This window comes from Nesoenas mayeri (genome assembly GCF_963082525.1).
Source record: "Nesoenas mayeri genome assembly, chromosome: 1".
NCBI classification, from domain to species: domain Eukaryota; kingdom Metazoa; phylum Chordata; class Aves; order Columbiformes; family Columbidae; genus Nesoenas; species Nesoenas mayeri.
In genome coordinates this window covers 7,354,621-7,381,756 of record NC_137541.1, presented here as the reverse complement: position 1 = coordinate 7,381,756, position 27,136 = coordinate 7,354,621, and the positions used below count along the sequence as shown (strand labels likewise).

General features: G+C 37.4%; 1 protein-coding gene across 4 annotated transcripts in view; it reads left to right on the top strand.

Annotated features, from left to right (window-relative positions):
* The window catches only part of UPF2 (UPF2 regulator of nonsense mediated mRNA decay), a gene marked incomplete at its 3' end in the record, with an annotated part of 60,637 nt that overhangs the window by 24,967 nt on the left and 8,534 nt on the right, over window positions 1-27,136 (top strand). For 2 of the 4 annotated variants that reach the window (XM_080364019.1, XM_080364018.1), the window contains 13 exons: window positions 1,157-1,265; window positions 2,445-2,558; window positions 3,687-3,803; window positions 6,140-6,325; window positions 6,672-6,875; window positions 7,538-7,813; window positions 9,398-9,581; window positions 11,620-11,759; window positions 13,294-13,398; window positions 14,304-14,402; window positions 15,146-15,313; window positions 20,452-20,593; window positions 24,244-24,364. In XM_080364019.1, the coding sequence (XP_080220145.1) occupies window positions 1,157-1,265; window positions 2,445-2,558; window positions 3,687-3,803; window positions 6,140-6,325; window positions 6,672-6,875; window positions 7,538-7,813; window positions 9,398-9,581; window positions 11,620-11,759; window positions 13,294-13,398; window positions 14,304-14,402; window positions 15,146-15,313; window positions 20,452-20,593; window positions 24,244-24,364 (1,965 nt within the window). Of the gene's footprint in view, window positions 1-1,156; window positions 1,266-2,444; window positions 2,559-3,686; window positions 3,804-6,139; window positions 6,326-6,671; window positions 6,876-7,537; window positions 7,814-9,397; window positions 9,582-11,619; window positions 11,760-13,293; window positions 13,399-14,303; window positions 14,403-15,145; window positions 15,314-20,451; window positions 20,594-24,243; window positions 24,369-27,136 lie in introns of those variants that run through there. The other 2 variants (XM_080364020.1, XM_080364021.1) reach the window with 2 other exon arrangements.

Below are 27,136 nucleotides of genomic sequence, written 5' to 3'. Positions count from 1 at the left end.
GCTGGAGCGGGTCCAGAGAAGAGCAACAAGGCTGGGGAAGGGACTGGAACACAAGACCCATGGGGAGAGGCTGAGGTTGTTTAGTCTGGAGAAGAGGAGGCTTAGAGGTGACCTCATCACTCTCTAGAACTACCTGAAGGACAGTTGTAGCCAGGTGGGGATTGGTCTCTTCTCCCAGGCAGTCAGCAATAGGACAAGGGGGCATGGGCTTCAACTCTGCCAGGGGAAATTTAGGCTGGCTATTAGAAAGAAATTCTTTACAGAGAGAGTGATCAGGCATTGGAACGGCTGCCCAGGGAGGTGCTGGACTCACCATCCCTGGAGATTTTTAAAGTGAGGTTGGACATGGCACTTAGTGCCATGATCTAGTCAATGGACTGGAGTTGGACCAAGGGTTGGACTCGATGATCTCTGAGGTCTTTTCCAACCCAGTCGATTCTGTGATTCTGTAAAGATCTTGGAAATGTGTTCCAGTGACACAGCTGTAGAAAGGAGAGGGGAGGCAGTCGTGTGTGCACTTTTGCTTTAATGCCCTTCCAGTTTTATTTTGTGCCATGTATCAGCTATGCTTTTAGGGAAAACCTTAATCCTTTGCAGTGTGTAAACTCAAAATCAATTTTTCCCTTACAGGCAATTGAAGCATGCAAATTTAAGGTGTTTCTTTCCACTTGAAAGAGTAGGCATGTTCTACAATTCATGTTTGACTTACATTCTGAAAATGAAACAAAAATAGTTTCTTCAGCTTCTTAAATGATGCTGTGAGACCTCAGATTGCAATTGGTTTCTCTGTGTTTAAAAGTGATACATGCACATTCATGCAAAGCATGAATGCTGCGTTATATTCTGTGTCCTGTTACCTGATGCCACAAACTAGGTTTAAAGGCATTTATCCCATTTTTACAACCAGATAGTTTTGAGAGGAAATTAACTGCGAGGGATTCCAATAAGATGTGGTAGTATAGCTTTTTGTATAGTTATTTTAAAATTATATTGCCATCTGAAATGTGAGCCCATAAAATTGCATGTACGTAGTTCTGTCAGTATATGCACATTCATTCTTTTCACAAACAAAATGATACCATACGTATAGATGTAAATTCTTCTGTTGCCTGTAGCGTAAATGAGTTGACTATTTTATCATTTCTTGTGTTTGCAGGTTGGATTTGCTACCGTTTTACGCAAGACTGGTTGCCACATTGCATCCCTGTATGTCTGATGTAGCAGAGGATCTTTGCTCTATGCTGAAAGGCGACTTCAGATTTCATGTATGTTTTGGTGGTTTAGTTGTTTTTTTCATTCAAATTAACCAGTCTGATAATTGTCATCTTTCAGGGAGAAAAAAGTTTCATAATATGTGGATGCAAATCCTAAAATTTAGTTACTTAATTTAGAGTATTTTTCTGTCATCTGAGCAGATTTGTTCTAGAATACTAGATTTGTATGTTCAAATTTTTATGTATATATGATAAGCTGTGCTGTGTGTAGTGCAATCCTTAATTTCTGGTGTTAAACAGGGATTAAAATGAACTGTACAACAGTTACAACAAAAGTTGCAAAAATTAGAAACTGTGCTCCAACTGTCTTAAGAGTTTTCTGTTAATGACTTACATTGCAAATGAGAACTGACCTATTCTAGCAACAGATCCCCCCTCCAAGGTCAGCGTTGTAAGGTAGTGGTTACTATTGCAATGTAGTGCTTAATTCTAAAAAAACATTACTTAAAATTTGCTGTGCTTATGGTGTATAGTGGTAACTCCTTTGCTGGTTTCTGAATTTTAAGGCACAGGATCAAATTTTTTTCTAATATTCACATTAAAAATGTTTATTAACTACTCAGACTTAATTAAGTCTTACCTACCTGAAGTTACCTGTTGTCAGTTATTTCTGTTGTAGAGGAATACAGTATTTTGCTGAACATGATTATGTTTAATATGTTTGAAGTTTTACTTTATCAGTAAAATTATGCTGCGTATCAGTGATTCTAAAAGAAAAGGAAAATTGTACACTTGATTAAAGTTTATTTGAAAAAGCTGTCAGTATTTAGTATTTCCTTAGGGACTATAGCAGTGGTCCCACTCATATGGAGACCACTTACTGATTCTAAAAAATATAGAATCTAGAATTCTTACCCACTACTTTACCAGAGCAAAATGAGGGTGGCCAGGCTGATGTGTGTCTGTGACTGTTGGTATGTTCGAGGACTTAGGTTTTTTGAGGGGAAAGGGGATAGGGAAAGAAATTAAGAATCTTCTAAAGAAACAAGGTTGTGGAGAGGCTTTTAGGAAACCTGTTCATATATACAAGCAGAGCATAAGGAACCAAACAAATACCAGATGCTTCTGAATTCCCAAGCTTACTAAGCACATTTGGGTCACAGTAATTTATAAGAGGTCGGTATTCTTGAGGGCCTAAAATCAAACAAATCAAATGCTTTTTTTGTTTAGGTAAGAAAAAAGGACCAGATCAACATTGAAACAAAGAATAAAACTGTGAGGTTTATTGGTGAGCTTACCAAGTTTAAGATGTTCTCCAAAAATGATACTCTCCACTGTTTAAAGGTTAGTGCTGGGTAGTCCTGTGCTCGTGTGTGTGCTGATAATGTATCCCCATCTGATTGCTTCATTATCTATTGCTGATGTTGTCCATTAATTCCTTGCATCTGATGTTTTAAACCCTAGTATCTGTTGCTACTGGTATGAGGAGACTTCTGTAGCTGTTCTAGAAATATGAATTTTTCTGATTGTGGGAATATGTTAAAATTAACTTCCACTTTTGGACTTAAGCAAATTGCTAATTTTCCTTGTAAAGAGATGGTAGACATTACTACTTATTCATTTGCTGTACCTTGCAAAACAAGGAGCCAGCTTTTCTTTCCATTATGTTGATTTCAATTAATGTTTTTATAGTGCAAATAACAGTAAGAGGGAGGGGTGAGAGGCAGAAAGCTTTTCAGTGATACAATGAGAGGCTTATATGCCATTTTAGCAGGTGCTTTTGTTGAGGAACAAAATAAAGCTTTGGAAAGCATTAATCTCTGGCTGTATCATCTCAATTTGCATGCTGATAAAAATTCAAACTTATCTTCAAGTACCAAATTAAAAATGGATTTTAAAAACAAAAGTGCCTTTTATAAAAGGTGGTTGAAGACTCACGGGTTAAAATCACTTTCTGTTCATTGACTCATAAGGTATCAAAGCTGAATTCTTAAAGTGATCATAATTTTTCCTCTCTCATCTATAAAATATTGTAAAATGCAATGGTCTATTATTTGTTCTTTAACTTAAACAATACAATTAAATTTGATGTGCCTCAAGGTTTTTGTGTCCCTGTGCAAGATTATTTGGTGGTTTTCCAGTCTAACAGCAGGAATTTTAAATCAGATGTGAGTTGGAAGGGGTATGGGAGAGATTAGTGTTTGTTTAATCTTACAGGTTTTTTATGCTAGGCTTAGGAAACATTCTGGGTTTAGATTTCTGGAGCCTGAATTTGGAGTCTAGACTCTTCTTACAATACTTTTTAAATTAGATTAATATTTTGGGTTCTGTTAACATCTGATCAGTTCAATCAATTTGCATGTTTTTTTTCTTACATATGGAACACCACAATAATGTAAGTCTGGTAGCTGTAAGTTTCTGTAGTTGAAAAAGATGTTTGACATGCTTTGTTTCTGTATAAATGTGTATCAGATGCTTCTGTCAGACTTTTCCCATCACCACATTGAAATGGCGTGTACACTGCTGGAAACCTGTGGAAGATTCCTCTTTAGATCACCTGAATCTCACTTAAGAACCAGTGTTCTTTTGGTAAGAGAAAACTCACTGTCTTATAGGGAAGGGTGTGATGAACTGAATTAAACCATTCACTGCTTTTATTTTCTGGCTTTGTGATGTGGTCTAACCATAATGATGATTGTGACTAATACCTTAATTATCAGTTGCAACATTTGAGTGCTAATAAGTAGAACCTTTCATTAAGTTTTATCTTGAATGCTTAGCGAGGATAATGTTCTGGATTCTTCAATAAAAACAGAGATAAGTATGGGAAAAGAATTAATAAGTTTTCCTGAAATCTTGCCTCCTTGTTGTGGAAAGGGGCCAAGATGGACTGGTCCTATGTATGTTCAAGTCCTGGGCTGCTTTGGTGCTATTGGCCTTTGTTTGTAGCCCTGTGGACTTGTTATCTATAGCCTGTCCAGTGCTGTCTCTGCTCTGAGATCGCACCTCCTGTGAGAACAGCTTTCTGGAAGCATTCTGGAGAATTCCACTTGACTCATACATCTGTTCGACTTAAATGTAAATAATTAAATTTCTGAAGCAAAAAGCTATTGCTTTTGAACTACAAGTCGTTTGGAGATAGGCCAGAAACAGAGGATGAGTTTGAAAGAATGTAGCAGCGGTACTGAAATGCCCGAGATACTATTTGAGGGCAAAAAATGGTAGTGAATAGAACCAGAGATAAGATATTTCAACTGGAGATGAAGACAGTTGTAAAAGATGTGGATTCTGTGCCCTTAACAGCCTAGTTCTAAATATGAAGAACAAGTTTATGAAGAGTAGAAGTGGTATCTATAAGTCTAGATAAAGTGCTGGCAGAGATTTTAAAATAACAAGGATTAACTTTGGGTCTTTTTTAGTGTGTGAATTTGAGCCCCAAATAATGTGTTTACTGGCTCGAGAGGCAATCCTAAAACTGTGTCCAAGGCAAGAGACTGAGTCAAACATGGTTAGAGGAAGTCCTTCAAAGATGGATATTAGCAATAGGAAATTGCATTAAATTGCAGATACACACCAGCTAATAGACCACGTTGTTATATTAGATGTCTGAATAGATGTTTTAATGTTCCCTTCAAATCCATGCACTGCAGGAAGAGTATAGATACATATCTGCAGTAAAGAAAGTAGTTGCTATGTTTTGGGGTTGGAGCATTTGGAATCTCTTTCCAGAGACAGAGCTCTTAAGCTGTGAAAATATCACTGTCTCATCCGTATTTATCTCCTTTCTTACCAAAGCACCAGCTTATACTTGACAGGTCTTTCTCTTGAATCTATAGCTTCCCTTCTCATTCTATAGAGTTAACCGAGGAGCAGTACTTGCATACTTGGGAATGTTGTTGTGCAATTTCTTTTCCACAAAATGCTGCTTCTTTCTGAACCTCTTTGAATGTCACAGCATTTGTTGTGGTGGTGTAGTCAGAGATGGACAAATTAACTGCAAGTTCTTGACTCACACTAATTGTTGCAGAGTGCTTTTGATCTTGAAGGGTTTGAATCGTTCAGCTGATCTGTTTTATTGTTAAATCTATTCCTTTCCATAATCAAGTATTTTTCCCCTGAAAATGCTGTTCCATTATCTTTAAAAGACACTTATCACTACTGTATTTTTGTAGTTAATAAAAATTGTAGAAGCCAGGAAAAATTAAATGCTTTTCCCAGAGCTACTTGCCCTAGCTAGCTGCTTTTTACTCTTATGCATTGCAAAAATTCTGATGTTTAGCTGTATTTTTGATATCTGCTGCATGAATGTTAAACATTACAAACCACAAACACCGTTTCAATAACTGAGGCGTAAAGCCTCACAAAGTTTTGGATGTGTAGTCTCTTCTTGGTTGAGGAACCAGGGGAAAAAATGAATTGCAGATAAGTTTAGAATATCTATTGATTAAGATGTAGAACAGGCCAAGTAGATGTATATTCTATAACCATCTTAAAAGCCGCATGTCTAATGTCACCCTATATAAACTGTAGAGATTAATTTTGACTTAAACAGTGTTATGTAAATTGGGTCATAGTCTTATGTTACCAGTTGGTGTGAACTGTAGAAAAGGTTACTGCCAAAGTAAGCAAATTAGGATCTTCTGGTAGAAATCTAAGTAAATGTGATCTTACCAATGACTCTTATGGGTAGAATTAAGGCCTGTTGATCTTCCAAATAATTATTGGTCTTAATCGTTACTGCTGATGATATATTATGTAATAAGATGCCAACAGGGTGTATGTCTCCTATTAAAGACAATATTGGTTTGTCCTGGTGTGGAAGAAAGTTGTAGTTAAGAATGCGTTTTTCACTTAACTGTAAAAACCTTTGTCTTGAGAACGTTGCATGTCAACATCTTTAATTGTTTATTTGCATCTATTTCCAGGAACAAATGATGAGAAAAAAACAAGCAATGCATCTAGACGCTCGCTATGTTACAATGGTAGAAAATGCCTATTACTACTGTAATCCTCCTCCAGCTGAAAAAACTGTGAAGAAAAAACGCCCTCCTTTGCAGGAATATATTCGTAAGCTTCTTTACAAGGATCTCTCCAAGGTTACAACAGAGAAGGTAAATCCTTTTGAAATCTTTGATATAGATTTACTGGAAGTGATGTAGTATTAACTTTTGGAGGGCTTAGGGATGGTTATATATATATTTTTTTTTAATTGCAAAGAAGAGGGATTGTTTTTGTATCGCTGATTGTTAAGATAGTTTCATTTCTTCTATTGTAATGCATGGAATCTTCAGTCATGGATCTGTATTCTCCACAGTCACTAAGTGCAAAACAGAGAATGAAATAAGAATCTTTGTACTAACTATCTTGCATTCCCAACCATGAGAGAGGGGGGATGACAGTGAATATCTTGATATTTTGCTGGCTAAAATGTTAAGCTTGTCTTAAAACTTGGTTTAGGTCCTGAGACAGATGCGCAAGCTGCCTTGGCAGGATGCAGAAGTGAAAGACTATGTTATATGCTGTATGATCAACATCTGGAATGTGAAATATAATAGTATTCACTGTGTAGCCAACCTCTTAGCAGGGTTGGTCCTTTACCAGGAAGATGTTGGAATTCATGTTGTGGATGGAGTGCTGGAGGATATTCGACTAGGAATGGAGGTAAACACCCAGTGTTCTTATTAAGCCATACTCATCTGCTTACATTGAAAGGAAAACAATGAAATAATCATGCTTAAAGAAAAGAATCCTTGGATTCTGGATTCTTGTCTCAGTTGATTGCTTTATGGAGGCTTATTTAAATTAAAAAACAACTTCCCTGAAGAGAACAAAAACACACACACACACGAAAAACCACCAAACAAACAAAAAAACACCACCAAACCAAACCTGGAAAGATTTCTAGGACAGTTATTTGGCCTCCCTTATTATAGTAAGGGGGTATCATTTACTCTTGCATAGCGTGGTCAGATTCATGCAACCTCAAGTAACTTTGAAGATTAGTCCATATTTTGACAGAGGTTATAGTTACAAGAATTCTCTAGGCAATGAAAAATTTAAGATAGAGTATATTAAATGTATTTGAACATTATAATAACTACTAACTGATGCGTTTTCATAAATACCTTCAGTACTTTTCAATGTTTAATTTTGTGTAATGTACGTAGCCATAAATACCCATCTTTCATTGCAGTGAATTACATCAATTTAAAAGAAAATTAAAATAAAACCCAATAAAACAAAACCCCAGAACTTTTTATGAAGATTCTATTGTATCTACATGATGAAGTGATTTTTTTGGTGGTTGTTTTTCTTTGATAAAGGTTAACCAACCAAAGTTTAACCAGCGGAGGATCAGCAGTGCCAAGTTTTTGGGGGAACTTTACAATTATCGGATGGTGGAATCAGCTGTAATATTTCGAACTCTCTATTCTTTCACATCATTTGGTGTGAACCCTGATGGCAGCCCTAGTCCACTGGATCCTCCAGAGCATCTTTTCAGAATCAGACTAGTCTGTACAATCCTCGATACCTGCGGGCAATATTTTGACAGAGGATCCAGCAAACGAAAACTTGATTGCTTCCTTGTATATTTTCAGGTATTCTAAACTAAATTTTACATTGTTTTGTGGATTTCTTTAACAAGTGAATATAGGTCAGTCTGTTACATGTTTCTCTCATTGTTCTCTAGCACTATAATTCCTAGAATCCTGTCTGGCTGATAGCAGTTTTATTTTAAAGTGACATGTATGTTCAGTTATGTGTCGATGTTACTGTTCCAATGAACATGCAGAACATTGGGGTCACGATTGATTCACTGAAGGGTTTAGTGTCCCTCCTTCAGGGGGTCTCAGCAAGTGGAAAAATAGGCTGTCAGAAACTTTGTGAGGATGAGTATCGAGTCTTCCAGTTGGGCAGGAATAGCTCCATGCAACAATATAGCCTGGCAGTGACTCCCTAGACTGCAGCTTTGCAGGAACAGAGCCCTGGGCAGCCTCTTCCAATGCCTGACAGCCCTTGCCATGACAAAATGTTTCCTAATATCCAATGTGAACCTCCCCTGGCACAACTTGAGGGCATTTCAATATAACATTGAGGCTGTTTCAATATCACATTGAAATTCCACACCATTAGGGTGGTGAAGGCCAACAGCATATGATGTTGTGTTGGCAAAGGTGTAGCCAATGGATTGAGGAAAGTGATTTTATTTTACTTTTTCCTTTGCCTTCTGTTTGGCACTTATGAAGCCACATCTGGAGCCCTGTTTCCAGCTCAGGGCTCCCTGGTAGAAGAGAGGAGAGACAGCAGCAAACTAAGCTGAATCCATTCTATCTAAATTATACCAAATTAGAACATTATGTTCTATCCATTATCTAAATTATACTAAATCAATGATATTAAAAATTAAGGTGATAACTTATTTCAGGCCTTCAGGATGCATACCCTTCATCTGGATCTGAGATGCAAACCAATTTTGTTGAAGTACAGCATGGTCCTGTTTTCAAACCCAAACCAAACTGGCCATGAAGAAGTCATTATATTTTTTGTTACACCTCAGGGTTTCAACAAGCATTTCTTTTGACCAAGTCACCTTTTAAGTAAACATTCTGTTACTCATACTTCTTTTTCAGATGCAATTTTTGCGACACCTTTGTTCTCAAATTCTACTGTCAGGTTCACTTAAGATCAGAATTTATTTTTTCACAGTTTTACTGTAAGGGATAGGGGCTCATTTGTTATAAACTGGATAAGTCACTTCATACTAGCTGCAGTCTTAAAACTTTTTGTGATGTTTCCTCCTTCCTTCCCATAATATGCCTTTGGGGGAGTTAATTTTCTTGAAAATATATGGAGGATGGATTTGAAAGTTGGGTGATTAAGTGCTCATCTCGCATAGAAAAATCTACACTTAGAAGTCACTTTCTTTTCAGTGCTTTTTTTCTCAGTATTCATACTTCTAACAGTTGCTGGGAGAAAAGGAGCATATTCTCAATGATAGTGATATCCACCGTTATCAATGTTTAGTGATATAAAGATATCTAATAGTTACATGAAGTAAGAGAGTAGTGATGTGGAATCTTTTGCATTTTCTACTGTACAAACATGACTGGGCATTACAGACTTCGTAAGTAGCTTATAAATGCCAGTGTGCATACGATTTATTTGAATGTTTTGTGTTCTAGCGGTATGTTTGGTGGAAGAAAAGCCTGGATGTTTGGACAAAAGACCACCCGTTTCCTATAGACATAGACTATATGATTAGTGATACACTGGAACTGCTGAGACCAAAGATAAAGCTCTGCAATTCTCTGGAAGAAGCTATCAGACAGGTGCAAGACTTGGAACGGGAATTCTTAATAAAATTAGGTAAGAAAATGTGCAGGGAAAATGAGTTTGGTTTTTTTTGACAATTCCTGTATTTCTTAAAATTATGTTTTATATGATGATAGATAACTATTGTTATTCTCATCATCCTTTTATTCTCATGAGAGAAATATTTTTGTTACTGCTTTGCATTTTTGTGATCAACCACAGAGATCTTATATATTTGGGGGGGTGGGGTGGGGTGTATACCTATATTAATATATATACCTATATTAATATATGGAGTAGTATGGTGCAAATAGTGAAGAAGCAAACTATGAATTTTATTAGAAACACTTAGGAAGCACAAGACAAAAATCAGGGAGTGTTTGCACATTACTGCAGCCTGTGGGTTGTTGAGCACTGATGGAAACCAGCTTGGTGATTTTGGTTCCTTGCAGCTCTGTGTTTCTTCCCCTGTTCTGGATTTGACCAGAGCTGTGAAATAAGCATTAGGGTAAGACTAGAATAAAAGAGAAAACATGTTTTACTCTTAAAACACTGTCAGGCACTTTGAGCCTTAGGCTTCCTTTGGAATGATTTTGAATGGGCTTCACGTTTCAGTAGAGGCCAGAGGATGATTTCCTTTTCATGAATTAGAGCTTTGCTTGGATTATTACAGTTTATTTTATTCTTAAAATGTAACTGTCATCTGGCTTGTGTGCTAGCTTGTAGTTCCTGCTAAGACCAGTGATGTATATTTATATTTATAAATCCTGTTGTGTTAAAATCAGTTGGTTTCAATAGAAGAAGGTTGGGCTTTCAGCACAACTCAGTTGACAAAATACTGATTAGTGTGTGTCTAAAACAACTATCATCATACTGACTTGTAAACCTTTTGTACGTATCAATTCTTAGTATTACTGGATACTGCTGTGTTCATTTCTCATTAGATTCAGTTATTTTCTAGTCTTCCATTTTTATTTGAAGATAATCTTTTATATGTAAATTTGACACTTCATAAGTGTTAATTCTGGCCTTAATAGAACTTGTTCTAATTAGACAAGTTCAATATTTAAGCATAGTCCTTTAATCTGGTGGGATGAGTATGTGTAATTGCCAGGTAAAACATCACAACATACATTTTAGGCGAAACTTGAATTTTTAATATGCTGTTCATTTAATTGACATGCCTTAAAATTACCCATGAAATGCAGACAAAAAATCCCTTCTGGTATGATCTAAATTACCAGCTTTTATGCTCTCAAAATGGTAACTGAGAAGTAATTTACAACTTCTTATATAAACTGTAATATTCTTTGGAAAGATACTTGGCACTTCCTTTCTACAAATTGTAAGAACTGCTGTTCTCTGGATCATCACCACCACTACAGCAGTTGGATTCAGTAGAGTTAAGGGGAGATATGTGGTTGCTGGATGTCACCAAGTGTTGGTGACATTTTACTGTGTTTGCTTTGGCACTGGTGAAGCCCATCAACAGTACAGCCTTTAAAAAGGGAGTTGTGTCCTGTGTGTCCCACAAAGCTATTGCTTTTCTTGATGTTGATATTACTTGTTTGCTATTAAAATGTCACTATGGGGTGTGATAGTTCCTAGTCCTCCTGTTAGGATTGTTTGAAGGTGGTCTCAGGAAGGTCGTAGTCTGCTTTTCTGATCTTTGAAGGTTATGACAATAGGTGCCTGCATATCTGCTGGTTTTGTAGAGCATCTCTCATTTAGTGCTCATATTTCAGCACATGTTTCAGTAAAGCTGCATGTTCAGTTTGAGGATATTTTGAAGCAGTTTGCACAGTGCAGCTTTTTGATTGCTGGTCTATGGGAGATTTTACACCTTATCCATAATGTTTTCCTACTTTTTTTTGGCAGGGAAATTATTATTATTATTTACAAATAAGGTGACTATACAGAAAATATTTCATTCAGTAGTTGAATATTACGACCCGTTGGAAGTTTTAGTGTTCAGTAATAATGGACTTTTGAAGGGATCTTCCACCTATAACTTGAGCTGTTATATGTATTGTAATGTTCTAATTCTGTTCTTGTTCCTTGTTCTAATTCTTTCTCTTTTTCCAAATTTCAGGAATCGTGAATGACAAGGATTCCAAAGATTCCATTACAGAAGGAGAGAATCTGGAAGAGGATGAAGAGGAAGAGGAGGGTGGAGCAGAGACAGAGGAACAATCTGGAAATGAAAGTGAAGTAAATGAGCCAGAAGAAGAGGTGACCTTAATCCTTATCTTGCTTTGCATAAAAGGAACGAGTAATCACTATTTTTATTACTCATTACTTGCTGAAACCCTCCTATGTCACAGAGTTGGCAGGTGAAATGTGGGTATGCACAACCCAGTCAGAATTCTGAGGGTATTACCATCCTGGTTTTGTGTATGTGGAAAACCAAATACAGAGTGTCCAAGGCTTATTCTAGATAAATTATGGCAGAAACTTGAATCTGACAACTTCACTCAGGGTATGTGCTGCTTCTCAACAGAAAGATGCCTTCAGGTTTTTGGCATGGAAATGTTTTCAGATAATTTTCTGTATTGGTTGTAGAAGCAAATGTATTGACTAGATGTCAAAGCAGTCGTGTAGGAAAAATAACAGGTGTTCCTAGTATGCCTGTGTAATATGAATAAATAAAAGATTTATGGAGCATAACAACCTTCCTTGTTTACTGTGCCAATAATATTTTGACTCAAAAATGGTGCAGCCAATAAAAAAGTGACGTGTGCATAGAAATTCGAACTTGTCACTATGACACAGCAAAGTTGATGTGGTAATGGCAGTGTTACGAGAAAATGAGTTAATCAAGGACATAGAAAATACTTTTTCTTTTTATGCTTGGGTTGGTTGGTTTACGAGTAAGCTTTCTTTTAGTCTGTGCTTCTTAGCATTAAAGTTCCCAAAGTTTGGCGGGGTTTGTGGCTTTACCTACAAATGAATAATATCATTAGAATCACAAACGGTTGGTGATGGGGAAGGGACCTCTGGAGGTCTTCCTGTCCAAACCTCCCTCGCTCAAAGCAGAGCCACCTACAGCAGGTTCCTGTGGCAATGTCTAGTCAGGTTTTTAATATCTCCAAGGAAGGATACTCCACAATCTGTTCTAGTGTTTAAACACCATCACAGTAAAGAAGGCTTTTTTCTTTTGTTTAAGTTAAATTTTTTAACTTGTGTCTCTGTTGCCTCTGGGTGTGTCACTGGACGCCTCTGGTAACAGTCTGACTCCCTCCTCTTTGCTCCATCCCTTCAGGTATTATATACATTGAGCAGCTCTCACCCCACCCTGAGCCTAATGTTCCCCAAATGAAACAAGACCTTCTCTCTCAATTCTCTCTCAGCATTGCTGGTTCTTGGTCAGTTTGTTGTCCACCAGGACCCCAGGCACTTCTCTTGCTGGGCAACCTCCAACCTGTGCTGCTGAGTGGGGTTAATGCTCCTCAGGTGCAGTTCCCTGCGCTGAACTTCCTGAGTTCTTGTCCACCCATTGCTCCAGTGTGTTGAGCTGTCCCTGAGTGGCAGCACAACCACCTGCAGTGAAAATGTCAGATACGTTTGTGAAAATGTCAGATAAAGCCAAGGGAGTTCAGGCTGACACATTAAATACAAAACCTAACAAACAGATTCACTAAGACTGAACTAAACAGCTTTGGATGGGGAGAGAGTAAGAAAGGTGCAGAAAATATGTATGAAGAATCAAGTTCAAGTGGTCTGTTTATTTTATAAATAGTCAAAAGTTATGCATTGCATATTTCAGGAGGGCTCTGACAATGAAGAAGAAGAAGGTGAAGAGGAGGAGGAAGAAAACACAGATTATCTTACAGACTCTAATAAGGAAAATGAAACTGATGAGGAGAATACCGTATGTATCGTAGCTTTAGATAAGTGAATTGACTCTTGCATCTTTGGTTTTCTCTACTGAATGTTTTTTTGCCAGTGCTGCTCATAACATATCTGGGAAAACACAGCAAGAACATTCCTGCTATTACCTCACATACATTTTAGAGCTTATTTTTATATTTACAAACTTTCATTATTACCTTCTGAAAATATTTATGCTGTCGAACTTTACTACAACATGTTGTCACAGGACTGTGTACTTTCCCAGGTAGCTACACTGGAAAAGATTGCATTAATGATGGTTTTGCAATGCCGGCAAGCTGATATGATACAAGGGAAACTAGACACTCCACTAGATCTTGGAGACAAATCAAGAAGTGCAAAATTCCTAAAATATGAATTTGGGATTTGCAGATTAACATCTGTAGCAAAAGAACCCATCAGGTTGAGCCTGAATTGCAGTTGCAGAGTAAAAATAACAATCAATATAGAACAATATGTTGGGGTACTGACTTAAAACATTTTTGTGGTCATATGCTTTCTAAATACCGAACCATAGTGTTTGTCTTGAAACATCCATCTTATCTTTATGAACTTAATGGAGAAATTAGTTAAATTAGGTGTGGTAGGAATAGACTTTTTTGTGTTGTTGGTATATCTAGAGTGTGTACATACACATCTATACATACACACTAGTGTGTCAGTATCATGGGTGGCCAATCTTTGTAATGATGCGATACACATCAGAACATATTTCTTCAAAGAAGTAATCCAAGCTGAAAATGTTTTTCTTCAACACTTTATTTTTTTAAGCCTTTGATTATCTATGATATAGAAGCAATAAGGATATTTTTCCACTTACTTCTGGACTGAATATTTGTATTTCTGAAACTAATGTAATAGGTTATGTTTTTCCCATTACAATAGGAAGTAATGATTAAAGGAGGAGGACTTAAGCATGTCCCTTGTGCGGAAGATGAGGATTTCATTCAGGCATTGGATAAAATGATGCTGGAAAATCTTCAGGTATAAATACTTATTTTCTTAAATAATGTAATTGGCTGTACAGCTAATTGGGGGTTTTTTACATAAATAAGTGATTAATGCTTAGCTTACCATACTAAAGACCATGGTTTATTTTTTTCCTAATTGTGGCCTCTTCTCTGCGATTGACATGTTTGGATAAGTAGCTTTTAGTAAAATAGCTGTTAATTTGTATTGTTTGCCCAGTGAATATATGGCATGTTGAGATACATTTTACTGGCTGAAGAATAACTGCATTGGATACTATGCAACACTTCTGACTCTATCCTAGACTATCCAAGCCTGGGTTTTAGTATGTCTGAATGTAGTTCCATTTAAATTTGAATAACCTTTAAGTCCTCTGCGTAGTTTTTTTTGGTCACATCTGATAAATATTTAAGTATTGAGCATAGCAAGCCCTGTAGGAGAAATACATGGATAAGATGCTACAAAAAATCTTGAGTGTCCATTCTCAAGTGTGTCTAATCAAGTCTGCAGATTTCTTTCCTTCAAATGTTATCTGAAATTCCTGTAACATTTGAAGTATTCTGTCTCTAACTTGCTTCTTCACAAGCAAGGAAACCAAAGGAAAATGTAATAGAGCCTAATATACTTATTTATGTATTACTCTGTTTTCTTGGAAGATTAAACCTTTAATCAATCATGAAAATATGAATGTTACCAGACTGACTGACTTTTTTAGCATTTGGGCATTTATAGAATTTACTACATTTCTCTTTTAATAGCAACGGAGTGGTGAATCTGTGAAAGTCCATCAGCTGGATGTTGCCATTCCTCTACATCTCAAAAGTCAGCTCAAGAAGGGTCCCCCACTTGCAGGTGGGGAAGGAGAGTCAGAGTCTGGAGACACGATGCCATTTGTCATGTTAACACGAAAAGGCAACAAACAGCAGGTAAGAATTTATGTATGGTATAGATATTGTATAACTAAATAAATCCTTTCGCTTTCTTGAAAGTCGCACTTTGTGATTTTGAAGTCACAGATTTTTTGTCTTCATCCTCTTCTCAGAATGGGATACTGACAACTTAATTTTGATAAATAGAAAATACCATGTGTAGTTTCTTGGAGTTTTTGGTTGTTAATACAAATCATGCAGAAAAATTCTGTGATTAGATTGTACAATTACAGAGTATGTTTGGTGACTACACTAGCAGGACAGTGGTGTGTCTTACATATATTTAACATCTATGTGTGGCAGGTGAACAGATGTGTTTGGTGGGCTGCCACTGAATGTTGAAAGGAATAGGGGGGAAAAAAAGAGAATATTCCAGAATCTTCAAGATTCTGCATATTTTTCTGAGAACACTTTCAGCTTCAAATCAAGATGTGTGGCATTTGCTAAATTCCATTTCCTAAGTAACTGCCACTTGGCTGAATTTGTTCAACTTGCAAAACATGTCATTGTCTCTGAAGACGCTTTTAGAGAGCTATTCCAAAATGCACTGAGTGAATCTCTCAGAGAAACTTAAATGGAAATCACCTTAACAAAACAAATAAACCCCTTTCTTCATGCAGCCAAGCTGTGTATTTGTCTTGGCTCTGTTCTCCAGTGTATATTTGAATTTTCCTAGGTCAGTGGATACATAGCGTACAAATCAATACCTAACACATTCCACATGCATTTCTTGTCATGACTTAGGTCTTCTAAAGAAACCTTTTCATTTCATTTGTATAAATTGATGATGAAAATGAATATATGAGTTTATATGGAGAGCAAAACCAAAGTGTTTTTTGATTCCATGCATCTATACCTTTCAGGTGTTTAGATCTGTGTCATTGCTTTTTGTCTTTTGTTACCTAAATTGGGACTGCAGTGTATCAGTTGAGGTATATAAACTGAAGTAGAGTCTTTCTCTTCCTTCATATGAAAGATATTTCAAAAACCCATGTAGAAAGTGAGCACCTCTCCTCTCATAAAACACTTTAACTAGCAAGTGATTGCTCTGGAAGTGTAAGTGCTGATACCTGTTTGATTAGGGCACATTCTGCTTACATTTGAGTGACGATCAACTGATTTCCTTACTACATTTGGTTGTTCTGTTTTCCTGGAAGTTGTTGTATATGAAGTTCTACAAAAGTTTTGAGTTGGGAATTTTAACTGTTGTCATTGATTTGAGAAGGGATTTAAGAGAAATCTCTCTCAAAAAAAAAAAAGGTATTTAGCTTTTTCAGGATAATTTACTAGGAGTATCTGCATCTACCAAGAATTTTAGGATCTTCATATTCTGCATGAGGGGAAAATATTGCTGAGATGTGGCTTAAAAAGAAAGCAGGACTTGTTCAGGAGTTTTTGCTGCTCCTCCCCCAATATTTGCTTTTGGGAGTAGGCTCTTCCTGCCAAAACTCCTCTCAGTGTTTCTAGAAATGTAGAAAACAGTTGGTTTATAGACTACTTTAGTTCTTGAGTCAATGAAAGGCTTCTTTATCCATAGCTCTGTATTCAGATAGAAAAAATAAGCAGGAAAGAAGAGGTGGAGCTGAAAAGAAAATAATTCTTCCTTCTTATATGACTTTATTTTAAATCTGGGTGAGCAGAATGTGCGGAGTTTTGAAGTGATGGAGGCAAACTTTACTGTTAATTCATAGCTGTAGACTTTCAGCTTTTAAGAAGGAGTTTGCAGACAGCCTGAAAGGGTCTAAGTAACTTTTCCTCTGTGCAGTCCCTGCGATAATAAGCGGCACTGCCTCACTCTATCAACCTAATGGCTTGCTGCGTTTGATCTCTGTTCTTTGACAACGGTGTTGCTGAAACTTGAAATCTTGACTGTAAGAAAGTACTTACTGATGAAAATGGAACGTGCTGTGCTTTTTTCCGGAGGTTAATATTTGGTAGTTGAGCTCCAGTCACTAAATACTCACTTCACGTGCCAGTTTTGAGCCAGATTTTAGTGGAGCATTGACAAGTAGGTTTTTTTAAGCAACACAACATCTGACTTGTGTTTACTAGCAGCTTGCAACCTGAACTAAGTCATTGCAGGCTGATAGTAACGAGGACACCGTATTTTGTCCTTTTTTGTCACACTGTGATTTACAAAAACAGGCAATAGCAAGACACTGGTTTACCCAAAATCTTTGCAATAGAAGGCTGTGTTTTTTCACCCATCAGCTTTAGCAAAGGAGTTGTGTGACAAAACTAGTAGCCATAGAACTGAATATGGTTATTGGAAGTTAGACTATGGCCTCGCAATTTATCCAAGATCCATGAGAGAGCAAGGGGACTCAAAGCAGCGTTGCCATCATGTTGCCATCAGAGCTGAGGTTTGCTAATACCATTTGATGGTTTTGAAACTGTCCAAGAAGTTTTATGCCAGGTAGATGTGAATTAAGGTCACCTAGTGTCAAGAAACTTGGTTAATAACCGAGACAAAAGATTTCCTTCCATTGGAAAGATTTCTAGCAAGGTTCCATAAGAGAATGGTAACATCTGTGGAATGGTGGAATCTGTCCTTGAATGGGAAGTTCTTTATCTCAGTGATATTTTTATGAAATCTGTAATCTAGTCTTCCAGATGATTGTTCTTCATCTTTCATCAGTTTGCAGTCTAAGTGAAGTCCTTATGTTCTGTCCTCATCTCACAGATTTTACAAGAGGTTTTTGATGTATCTCTTCACTCCTTGTGAATCAGAAATGTTTCATTTGCTCAGTAATCATTGTTTCCTTTAGTAATTGTCATCAGTAATCTGATTTCAGACAGCAACTCTGATTGCCTTAAGATAGTGACTCAGTGATACTTTGTTAATTACCAGTCTGGTTTTTGTAGCTGTTTCTTTTATTTGTACCCCTCTATATTTCAAGTTTTTTGTTCTACTTTAAGCATCCCATCTGAAAACACTTACCAATCCCATTAAACCAATAAATCCGTAGAACAGATAAAATATAAAGGACATATTAAGATGAATGAGGAGCTTAATGGTGAAGCTAAGGAATGATTTTTATCATGAAATGCTTCTAATGGGTTACTTATTTATGTCATTTGCGTAATGCTCATTTGACAGCATCTGGGTACACACATAGTTTGCTCAGCAAAAAGTAACCAAAGTTTACTTTTCTGTTGGAATTAGGGCTATAAAGATGTTGAGGGGCCTAGAGCACCTCTCTTATGAGGAAAGACCAAGAGGCTAAGAGGAGATCTCATCAATGTTTATAAGTATCTCAAGGGTGGGTATCAAGAGGATGGACCGGACTCTGTTCAGTGGTGCCCAACAATAGGATGAGGGGCAGTGGGCACAGACTGAAGCATAGGAGGGTTGGACTCGATGATCTCTGAGGTCTTTTCCAACCCAGTCGATTCTGTGATTCTGTGATAGGAGGTTCCATTTGAATATGAGGAGAAACTTCTTTCCTTTGAGGTGCCAGGACCTGGACCAGGCTGCCCAGAGAGGTTGTAGGGTCTCCTTCTCTGGAGACATTCAAACCCAGCTGGACACATTCCTGTGTGATGTGCTCTGGTGAACCTGCTTTAGCAGGTGGGTTGGACTGGATGATCTCCAGAGGTCCCTTCCAACCCCAACCAGTCTGTGATTTCAAAAATTTTCCTTTTTATTCTTTCCCACAGATCTTAGGAACAAGCTTGTATTTGTGTTCAATATAACATGCTGTTAGCCTCCTGTCTCCCCAAAAAAATCTTTTGCCTCATTTGTCTCATCTAAATAAATGTTCTAGTTGGTAGGGTTTAGCTGTACTCAGGTTTTCCTCCAGTCTTTGCAAGTCTATCTTCACTCTTTCAAACACAGTTTATTTTCAAATGCTTTATCTGAGTACCCTGTGTCTTCTCACACTTGCTGCTCATCTCCTGCTAGTGGGGCACTACTACCTAATATATACCTTCAGATTTCTTACTAATTATTGCATTAAACACTTGCCATACGCAGTGAGGATTTTGCTTTTACCATATACCTTCTCAACAGAGGTTTTAATAACGTATCTGTCTAAAGCTTTTGACTGTGTGGCAGAAAAGAACACTTAGAAATTCGCCCCTGTTTCTGTGGAAATAGATCTCAGCTCACAAGAGCAAGCAGCAGGATTCAGAGTAGTTCCTGCTATATTGAGAGTGATTATCCTTTAGTGCATTACCCTACTTATTGCACAGAAATAGTTCTTTCTATTAGAAATAGTTATTTCTAATGGATCTGCAGTTGAAAGAGGAAATGCAATTTTTCTGAATACGTTCACAAACTTTGGCATTAAGGGGTTTCTTAAAACTATTGTTTTGGTTTCAGATAAGATTAAGAATCAGTTCTCTGATTTGGAATAATCATAAAAAAAGGGGAATAAAAACTTAGATTTTCTGAGACTAGGTAAAAATAAAACATCTTCCTTAAGCTTCTGAAAATCTCAACTGTAAGAGTATTAGCAAGCTTACCTTTAATGTAGCTTATGGCAAATCAGATAATGTGTTGAATGTGTCGTGTGGATGTTTGGGTGGCAGAGAGGAGGAAATGATTCAATTTGACACCATAGTTGTCTGCAGACCAGTAAGAAGCACTTTGGGGCTGGAACCATTCGTAAAAGGCAAAATAATGGCCAAGGGATGCTGGGAGATAGCAGAGATGCTTGGAATGCTTCTCCTGGTATCACAAGAAATAACAGTAGAAATTCTGCTGGGGGGCTTCATCTCTTTGGACAGTAGAGACCTTTGGAGGGAGAAGCAGCTTTCTGGTTTGATCTCAAGACCGGTGTAATTCATTGTGAGGGTATCAGTTCGGATGAGAATAAGAAATAAAGCATATAGCTTTGTGTTCCTGGTGAAATTTAATCCATTTTGTTCTTATAAATACTGTGTATAATAATGTTTTGCCTTTGCAGTCCATCTACCTTTATTGTATGTTCACTCTGTCTTTGGGAGGTCTGAATAGCTTGTGTTTTCTCATACAACAAAGAACACACTTTCCAGTAGAAACTGCTATAGAAAGTATTTCATCACGATGACCTAGAAATAATCATAACCCTTCTGTATTTTGAGATGTATTCTCGTTGGTGGTTGTTTTATTTTTCTGTGATGGGCACTTAAAACCTTCTTTTCATTTGCAGTTTAAGATCCTAAATGTACCAATGTCTTCCCAACTTGCTGCAAACCATTGGAACCAACAGCAAGCAGAGCAGGAGGAGAGAATGAGGATGAAAAAGCTCACTTTGGATATCAATGAACGGCAAGAACAAGAGGACTACCAGGGTAAGAAAATCACCAAGCGTTTATTTTCAGAGGAATTTTTATGAATCTTCATAAAATATTATTTGTGATAATTAGCAGTTCAAGTTCTGAATATTGATTTGTGATACTTCATGGAAAACCTTTATTTTAGGTTATCATACATTATTTACTCCTTGGTCTCTGTGCTTGAAGAAGTTTTTGTAGCTCATCCATGAAAGGGAGTTTTCAAGTGGGCCTCAAATCTCTTCCATTTATTTTGGGAAAGGGGAAGAACTGACATTGTTTCCTTAATAAGATCACACAAAATTAATCTGATGTTTGTGGTCTTGCCTCCATTTCTGCAAGATGAATTCCATGCAACTTAAACTCTGCTTTTTAGATATTAATAGTTACTTTAAATATTAATAGTATTTAGAATATTCCACCAGTCTTGCTAAGTCTTTGAAGTACTACTGAGAGGTAACCTTCACCTGAGAAATAAACTGTCACCTCAGCTTCGTATTACTAAAGGTACTACAAATCTGGAACATAACATATGTTAACAGAATGAAGATTTCATACAAATTATATCATTTAATTTGTTTTTTTTTAAATATGTAAGTCAGACATTTTGGAACCTGGACAGCTGGAAGCAAACAGTTAATGCAGTGGATCATAAACTGGTACACTCGATGTGTTTGGTTATTGGGTGGTTTGTTTTGTTCTGGGTTGGTTTTTTTTCCAGACTCAACTTCCCTTGGCTCACTCAGATATTAAACAAAGCCAGACCAATAAAACCGGTGCTATTCAGTTCTTGTGTTAGTATTTCCCTTTAACATCTCCAAAGTTGTTGCTCTTTTTTTTGTCAAGATGGTGCAGTCTGGTGGTAATCACAGTGTAAGTAGTTAATTAACAGGAAATCTCATTTAAGGTATTTAGTGAAAGGTCATTGTTCATCAAGAAATGGGAAATTTAAATTAAAGCAGCTCTAATTCTAAAAACACTGTGGAATCGAACGTTCCTTTCAGAACTCTGATAGTAGAAGAACTAAACTTGTAATCATAAAAAGGAGTATTTTTCCCAAGTCAGTGCCTACAGAGTTCTGAAATGGTAACATAATATATTTGTAGTATTAAACATCGTAAGCAGCTTAAAAACTTCTTTTCCAAGACACTCCCTTCTTACAAAACCCGCTCATGAAAAAGGAAGAGAAACTCTTGACTCCAGAATTAGACATTTAAGTGCTTTTCTCAGGTTTTTTTGGGGTTTTCCTCATCAGTGGTATTTTTGATGTTGTTTTTGGTCAGGGCATTTGGGTTCTTCTGCCTTGTCTTATGACTTGGTTATCTTTAAAATCAGGTTGTTTAATCTAGGCTTTTAATGGAAGCTGCTGTGCTGCTCATCCAAAAAAAGGATCACATTGATTTTTGTCTGAGGGAAGTGAATCCAACAACTGAGACCAGTTGATAACCAGTAACAGGCAATTTTGGTGTATTTTCTCAAACATTTTCCAGGTGCTATGTATAAAGCATTAATTTAGGGGAAAAAATCAACACAGAACAAAGAGGTTTTTCCATTGACATCAATTTTTAAAAACAGCTGTTGATTCTTTTTTTGTTAACCTGGGTAAGACATACAGTAAAACCAAACTGAAAATGACATTTAAATTAAACAGGCCAAATCACATTGCTCCTTGGAACTGTTTTTGTATTTAGCTTTTGTGCAGTTGATTGTTCCTTTTGAAGAGCTGGCTTGCCTGTAACAAGTTAGTACATATATAATGAAAGATTTGGTTTAAAATTCTGTTTCAAACTTTGAACTTACCAACGGAGGAATAAGTCTCAAAATTTCAGTAAGAATGTCTCGGGCTTGTCCTGACATGTCCATGTGCATTTGGTTTGTTTTTTTATCTGAGCTAACAAATGAAAACTCACCAGTGTACTTTGAAGTAGCATCAGATAAACATTGCCGAAGTATTAAATAATTATTAATACAACAAACATTTATAATTCAACAAAACACTAGGAATTGGGTGACTCCATATTTTAGACTGGTATTTTTCTGTGGAGGTTATTCTTCACTAAAACCAAAGATGGGTGACATGTCCTCAGCCCAACTAATCTGTTGTGCTCCTTTGCTGTCTCTTCCTCGTGTTATCTTCACAATTACTCAGCTTCTCGGTTAGTGACTTCTCACAAATCCTGGTATTTTCTTTCACCTGCAGTGTGGAAACCAGAAGAGCCAAACATGCTCACACTTGCTCATTCTTTGCTTCAAGCACCTGGCTGCCAATGCACCATAATCTCTTCTGATTTTCTTCCTGGGTCTTGTCACTGCCACCAGAGATTTCTCCTGTTTTGAAGGATGTTATTTAATGATGTTGACCCAAACAGACTGTCAGGGAGTTTGAATGGCTTTGTTTCCCATTTCTAGATGTTTACAGGGGAGTATGCAGAGTGTGAATACATGATTTATTAACCACTGACACCAACATTGTGTATTAAATCATTTCTAGTTTCCCAGTTTCTCAAAGACTGGGTGGATAACTTACTGAATGTTTCACATGCGTTTTGTAAATGGCAGGAGAATCTCATTAGTCTCCAGTTTTGCCCTGTGCAAGTCATTGCAGGAGTAATGCTCGTTCCTAGCAGGTGATGGGTATGTGTGTCCAATGAGATTACCAGAGATTAGAGAACCAGACAGAGCAGACTTTCAAACATAATCTGTTTAACAGCTTATTCCACTCTTCCCCTTCATTTATTCCATCTGCCTGTTTGCTGAGCAGTGTGGATTCTTGCACAGGTGGACTGTCAGAAATACTTTCCATTGAATGCACAAACATATGGGCAGAGGTTATGTAGAGGTTCCTATGATGTTTATTTATAATGATATCAAGTACTTAATAACCATGAACTTAGCCTGGTAAAGAGCCATATTTTATCATTAAAAAGAAAAGACATTTTTAGAAATGCAGTTTTACCAAATGCTAAAACACAATACTTAACCCATCTTAAACGGCCCAAAATTTGGGATGTCCAGGGCTAAACTGGTGCTTTTCTTCACTCATCTATTTCTTCCTGCTGATAATAAAGTGAAAAGCTCCATCCATGAGACAGCTGGTGTAATGTAGGTCAGCTGAGTCACGCTCTTCAGGTGCCCGTCTTCTCTGTCAAAGGATCCTGTTATGGCCGGCTTAGACTTAAATACCTGACTCCTCAATGCCTAATTTTAGGACAGGTGTCTTGCTGAGTCTTTAATTGGCAGCAACATTGTCCAACTGTTACTATTTCAGGGTAGTTTAATGTTGTGGCTTCTGCTACTGCTGAGAAGCTTTGTCCCTGATCATTGGTAAAGAAAGTGGTGGTTGGTATCTTTGGAAAGAAAAGGTCACAACCCCTTTCTTAAGCACCTGTGATGAAAACCATTGCTGGCAGTTCCTCCTGTAAGAACATCTGGAAATGCAAGTTCATATTATGGGGTAGCTTGGCTTTGTCAAAGCTGTCTATGCAATTTAGTAACTTCTTAAAAAATGAGCTGTTGTGGAATAACTTGAGCATTAACCCTAAAGTATAGCACAGTATAAATATCGTGGGTTTTTTATGATATAGCAGTGAAATGTGCTTGTGTGAATTCCTCTTTAAAAAGATGCATAGAAAGTGTATTTAACTTTGTTTTTCTGTACAAAATTACAGAAATGTTGCAGTCTCTGGCACAGCGTCCAGCTCCAGCCAATACAAATCGTGAGCGGCGGCCTCGTTACCAGCATCCGAAGGGAGCACCTAATGCAGATCTAATCTTTAAAACTGGTGGGAGGTAGGACAATCTTCTCTTAAATGTGGCAATTCTGGTTCTAGGCAAGTAATTACCTTCATAATTGAAACAGATAATGATCTGTGCAGTGCAAGTGTATGTGTTAGTAGTTTCCATTCTGAAGCGTTGTGTTCAAATACCGAGCAGTGTTTTGTGCTTCTAACAGTGCCTGTAAATACGTCCTTGGCAGAGGCTTGGAAACCAGAGGATAATTTTTCAGTTGGGAAACGGCTGGTAGAATCTGATCCTCTTTTTATAGGGGGAAAGACACAAGTCTGCTTTCTCAGTGAGAAAGGGAATAGGATATTTTTTACTATCTAAATTCCTATTGTAGTTTTTCAGTTTGGTGAATCTGAGAGCTACACCTCTGTATTAAAAGCCCTGAATGGAAAGTGAATATAGTAAAGGTGGGGACAACCTTTGATTTATGGTATGCAAGAGCATACCAAAACCAGTATTAACATGAAAAGAGTCGTTCCAGACTGCCTAATAGTCATGTTGCAGCTTTAATATATCTCACCGTGTCCTTTCTCACTTGGAGTAAGCTTGCAAATAAACCATTAAATTAACCCTGCAGCACAAATTTGAATAGACAGAGTTTCAGGGGAAACGCAGACTGCTTTCATGTTTCTCTTCGCAAGTTAATTTTGGAGGCGGATACATAGAAGCAGCAACTGGGAAAGGAGAGTTTACCTCCTAATGGGTCTTTGTCAACTACCTATTAATGCTGTGTTACACTAACATTGCCAACTTCTTTCCGATACATTTTAATAGTCATTTTGTACCTTTCTGATCACTCACTCCACTGAGACCCTATATCGATACTGCTTGTACAGTAAATTTAGCAGTAATTTAAACAATTTAATATGACAGAATTGTTAGAGTAGTTTGGGTTGGAAGGGACTCAATAAAACGAGTAGTGGCATCCATTTAGCTTTTACATATCACTGTGGCCTAACAGTGCCATAGAAATAGAAACTATTCACTTGCACTGGATTGCCATAATACTTGCAGGTGTTTCATAAAAACTGTGCAGTCTCTTTTCGGTCATATTTCCCAAATGCCTTGCAACCTGTACAAGAAGCACGCTGCAGTTACTCTTCCAATACAGCAGCCAGATCAACAGATGTGATCTTTGCAGATTTTTTTTTAATGCAATTCTTTTGAAAGCTTTTTATTTTCGGACATAATTTAGGACTTCACTGTAAACTAGGGCAGACGTCGTCGGGCAAACAGTTTAAGTAGCGTTTGCTTCTTCAAATAGCTGCGCCATGCGCCTGCAATTCTGATATCATTTTATATTATGTCATTTACTCTTTGTTCCTTTTCATCTATAAGCTCCTTAGAGCGGGGACCAGGAAGTTTGTTTTATCGGGCACGTTTTATTTGTTGTATAGTGCAGCGCTCAGGTTTGTGGTCATGGATCAGTTGAGCCGTCTTAGCCCGTGGTGAGGGAACATTACTTTTCTTAATCCCAACTGAAATACATTTAAGCAGAGATTGATTTATTGGGGACTGTGGGTCCACCACAGGCTTTAATACTTGTGGTATAGGTTGTCTGTCACCTACATATTTAGAACTTCTGATTTATGATATATGGAAGGTTATCTTCTGACTTTGAGGGGTGAACTGCTGTCTCTCCGCCCAGGATACCTTCATATTTTAGTTAAGAAGTTACCCCGTCACTCTGAGGACACTGAAGTCTCTTTCTATTTACTGAGAGCAAGTAGGAACTGAGCTATTCCAGTGTCTGTTTGGGGAAGTTTTCACTTTCCTACGTGATAAAACCAATTTGTATTATTACAGATGTTATCATATGATAAGTGAGCTGTGTTGCATTGTTTTCTCTTTATATGTGAAGAAGACCAACACGTTATTTTCTTACAATAGTAACTGAAGTTCATTGAAAATAATAATGTATGTTACTTTCTTTTTGAGCTATGCAACTTTTCAGTTTCCTGAATTTAGGGATAATCTGAGCAAGTAAATCTCTGAGTTGATTCCCCTGTAATGTACAATCTGACAGGTTCTGGTAGCTGAGGTTTGGATGAGAACTTTCTTGCATTTCCAGTAGTGCAAAGAGTAGTGAAATCGATTTAACGTTTTTACCTTTACTTTTGTGTTTCAAACACCTTTTAGAAAGTTCAATCCAAATCTCCCTATCCTAATGGGCGAGTCAGAAATGAATGAAGGCAGCAGTGGGATCTCTCGTATGTTTTTAGCTGTAAAGAAATACTTTGCAGTGTTTGTTTTCTCTTAATATCCTTTTTCTGTCTTAAATGCAGTGAGATTTACAGGATTGGTCAGATTTCTTATTATTTAGCAGGTGCAAAATGCTGGATCAAAATCACAGTATGTTTGGGATTGGAAGGGACCTCAAAAGATCATCCAGTCCAATCCCCCTGCTGGAGCAGGAATGCCTAGGTGAGGTCGCACAGGAACATGTCCAGGCGGGTTTTGAATGTCTCCAGGGAAGGAGACTCCACAACCCCCCTGGGCAGCCTGTTCCAGTGTCTGTCACCCTCACTGAGAAGAAGTTCCTTCTCAAATTTAAGTGGAAACTCTTGTGTTCCAGCTTGATCCCATTACCCCTTGTCCTATCATTGTTTGCCAACGAGAAGAGCCTGGCTCCATCCTCGTGGCACTCACCCCTTATATATTTATAAACATTAATAAGGTCCCCCCTTAGTCTCCTCTTCTCCAAACTAAAGAGCCCCAGCTCCCTCAGTCTTTCCTCACACGGGAGATGCTCCACTCCCTTCAGCATCTTTGTTG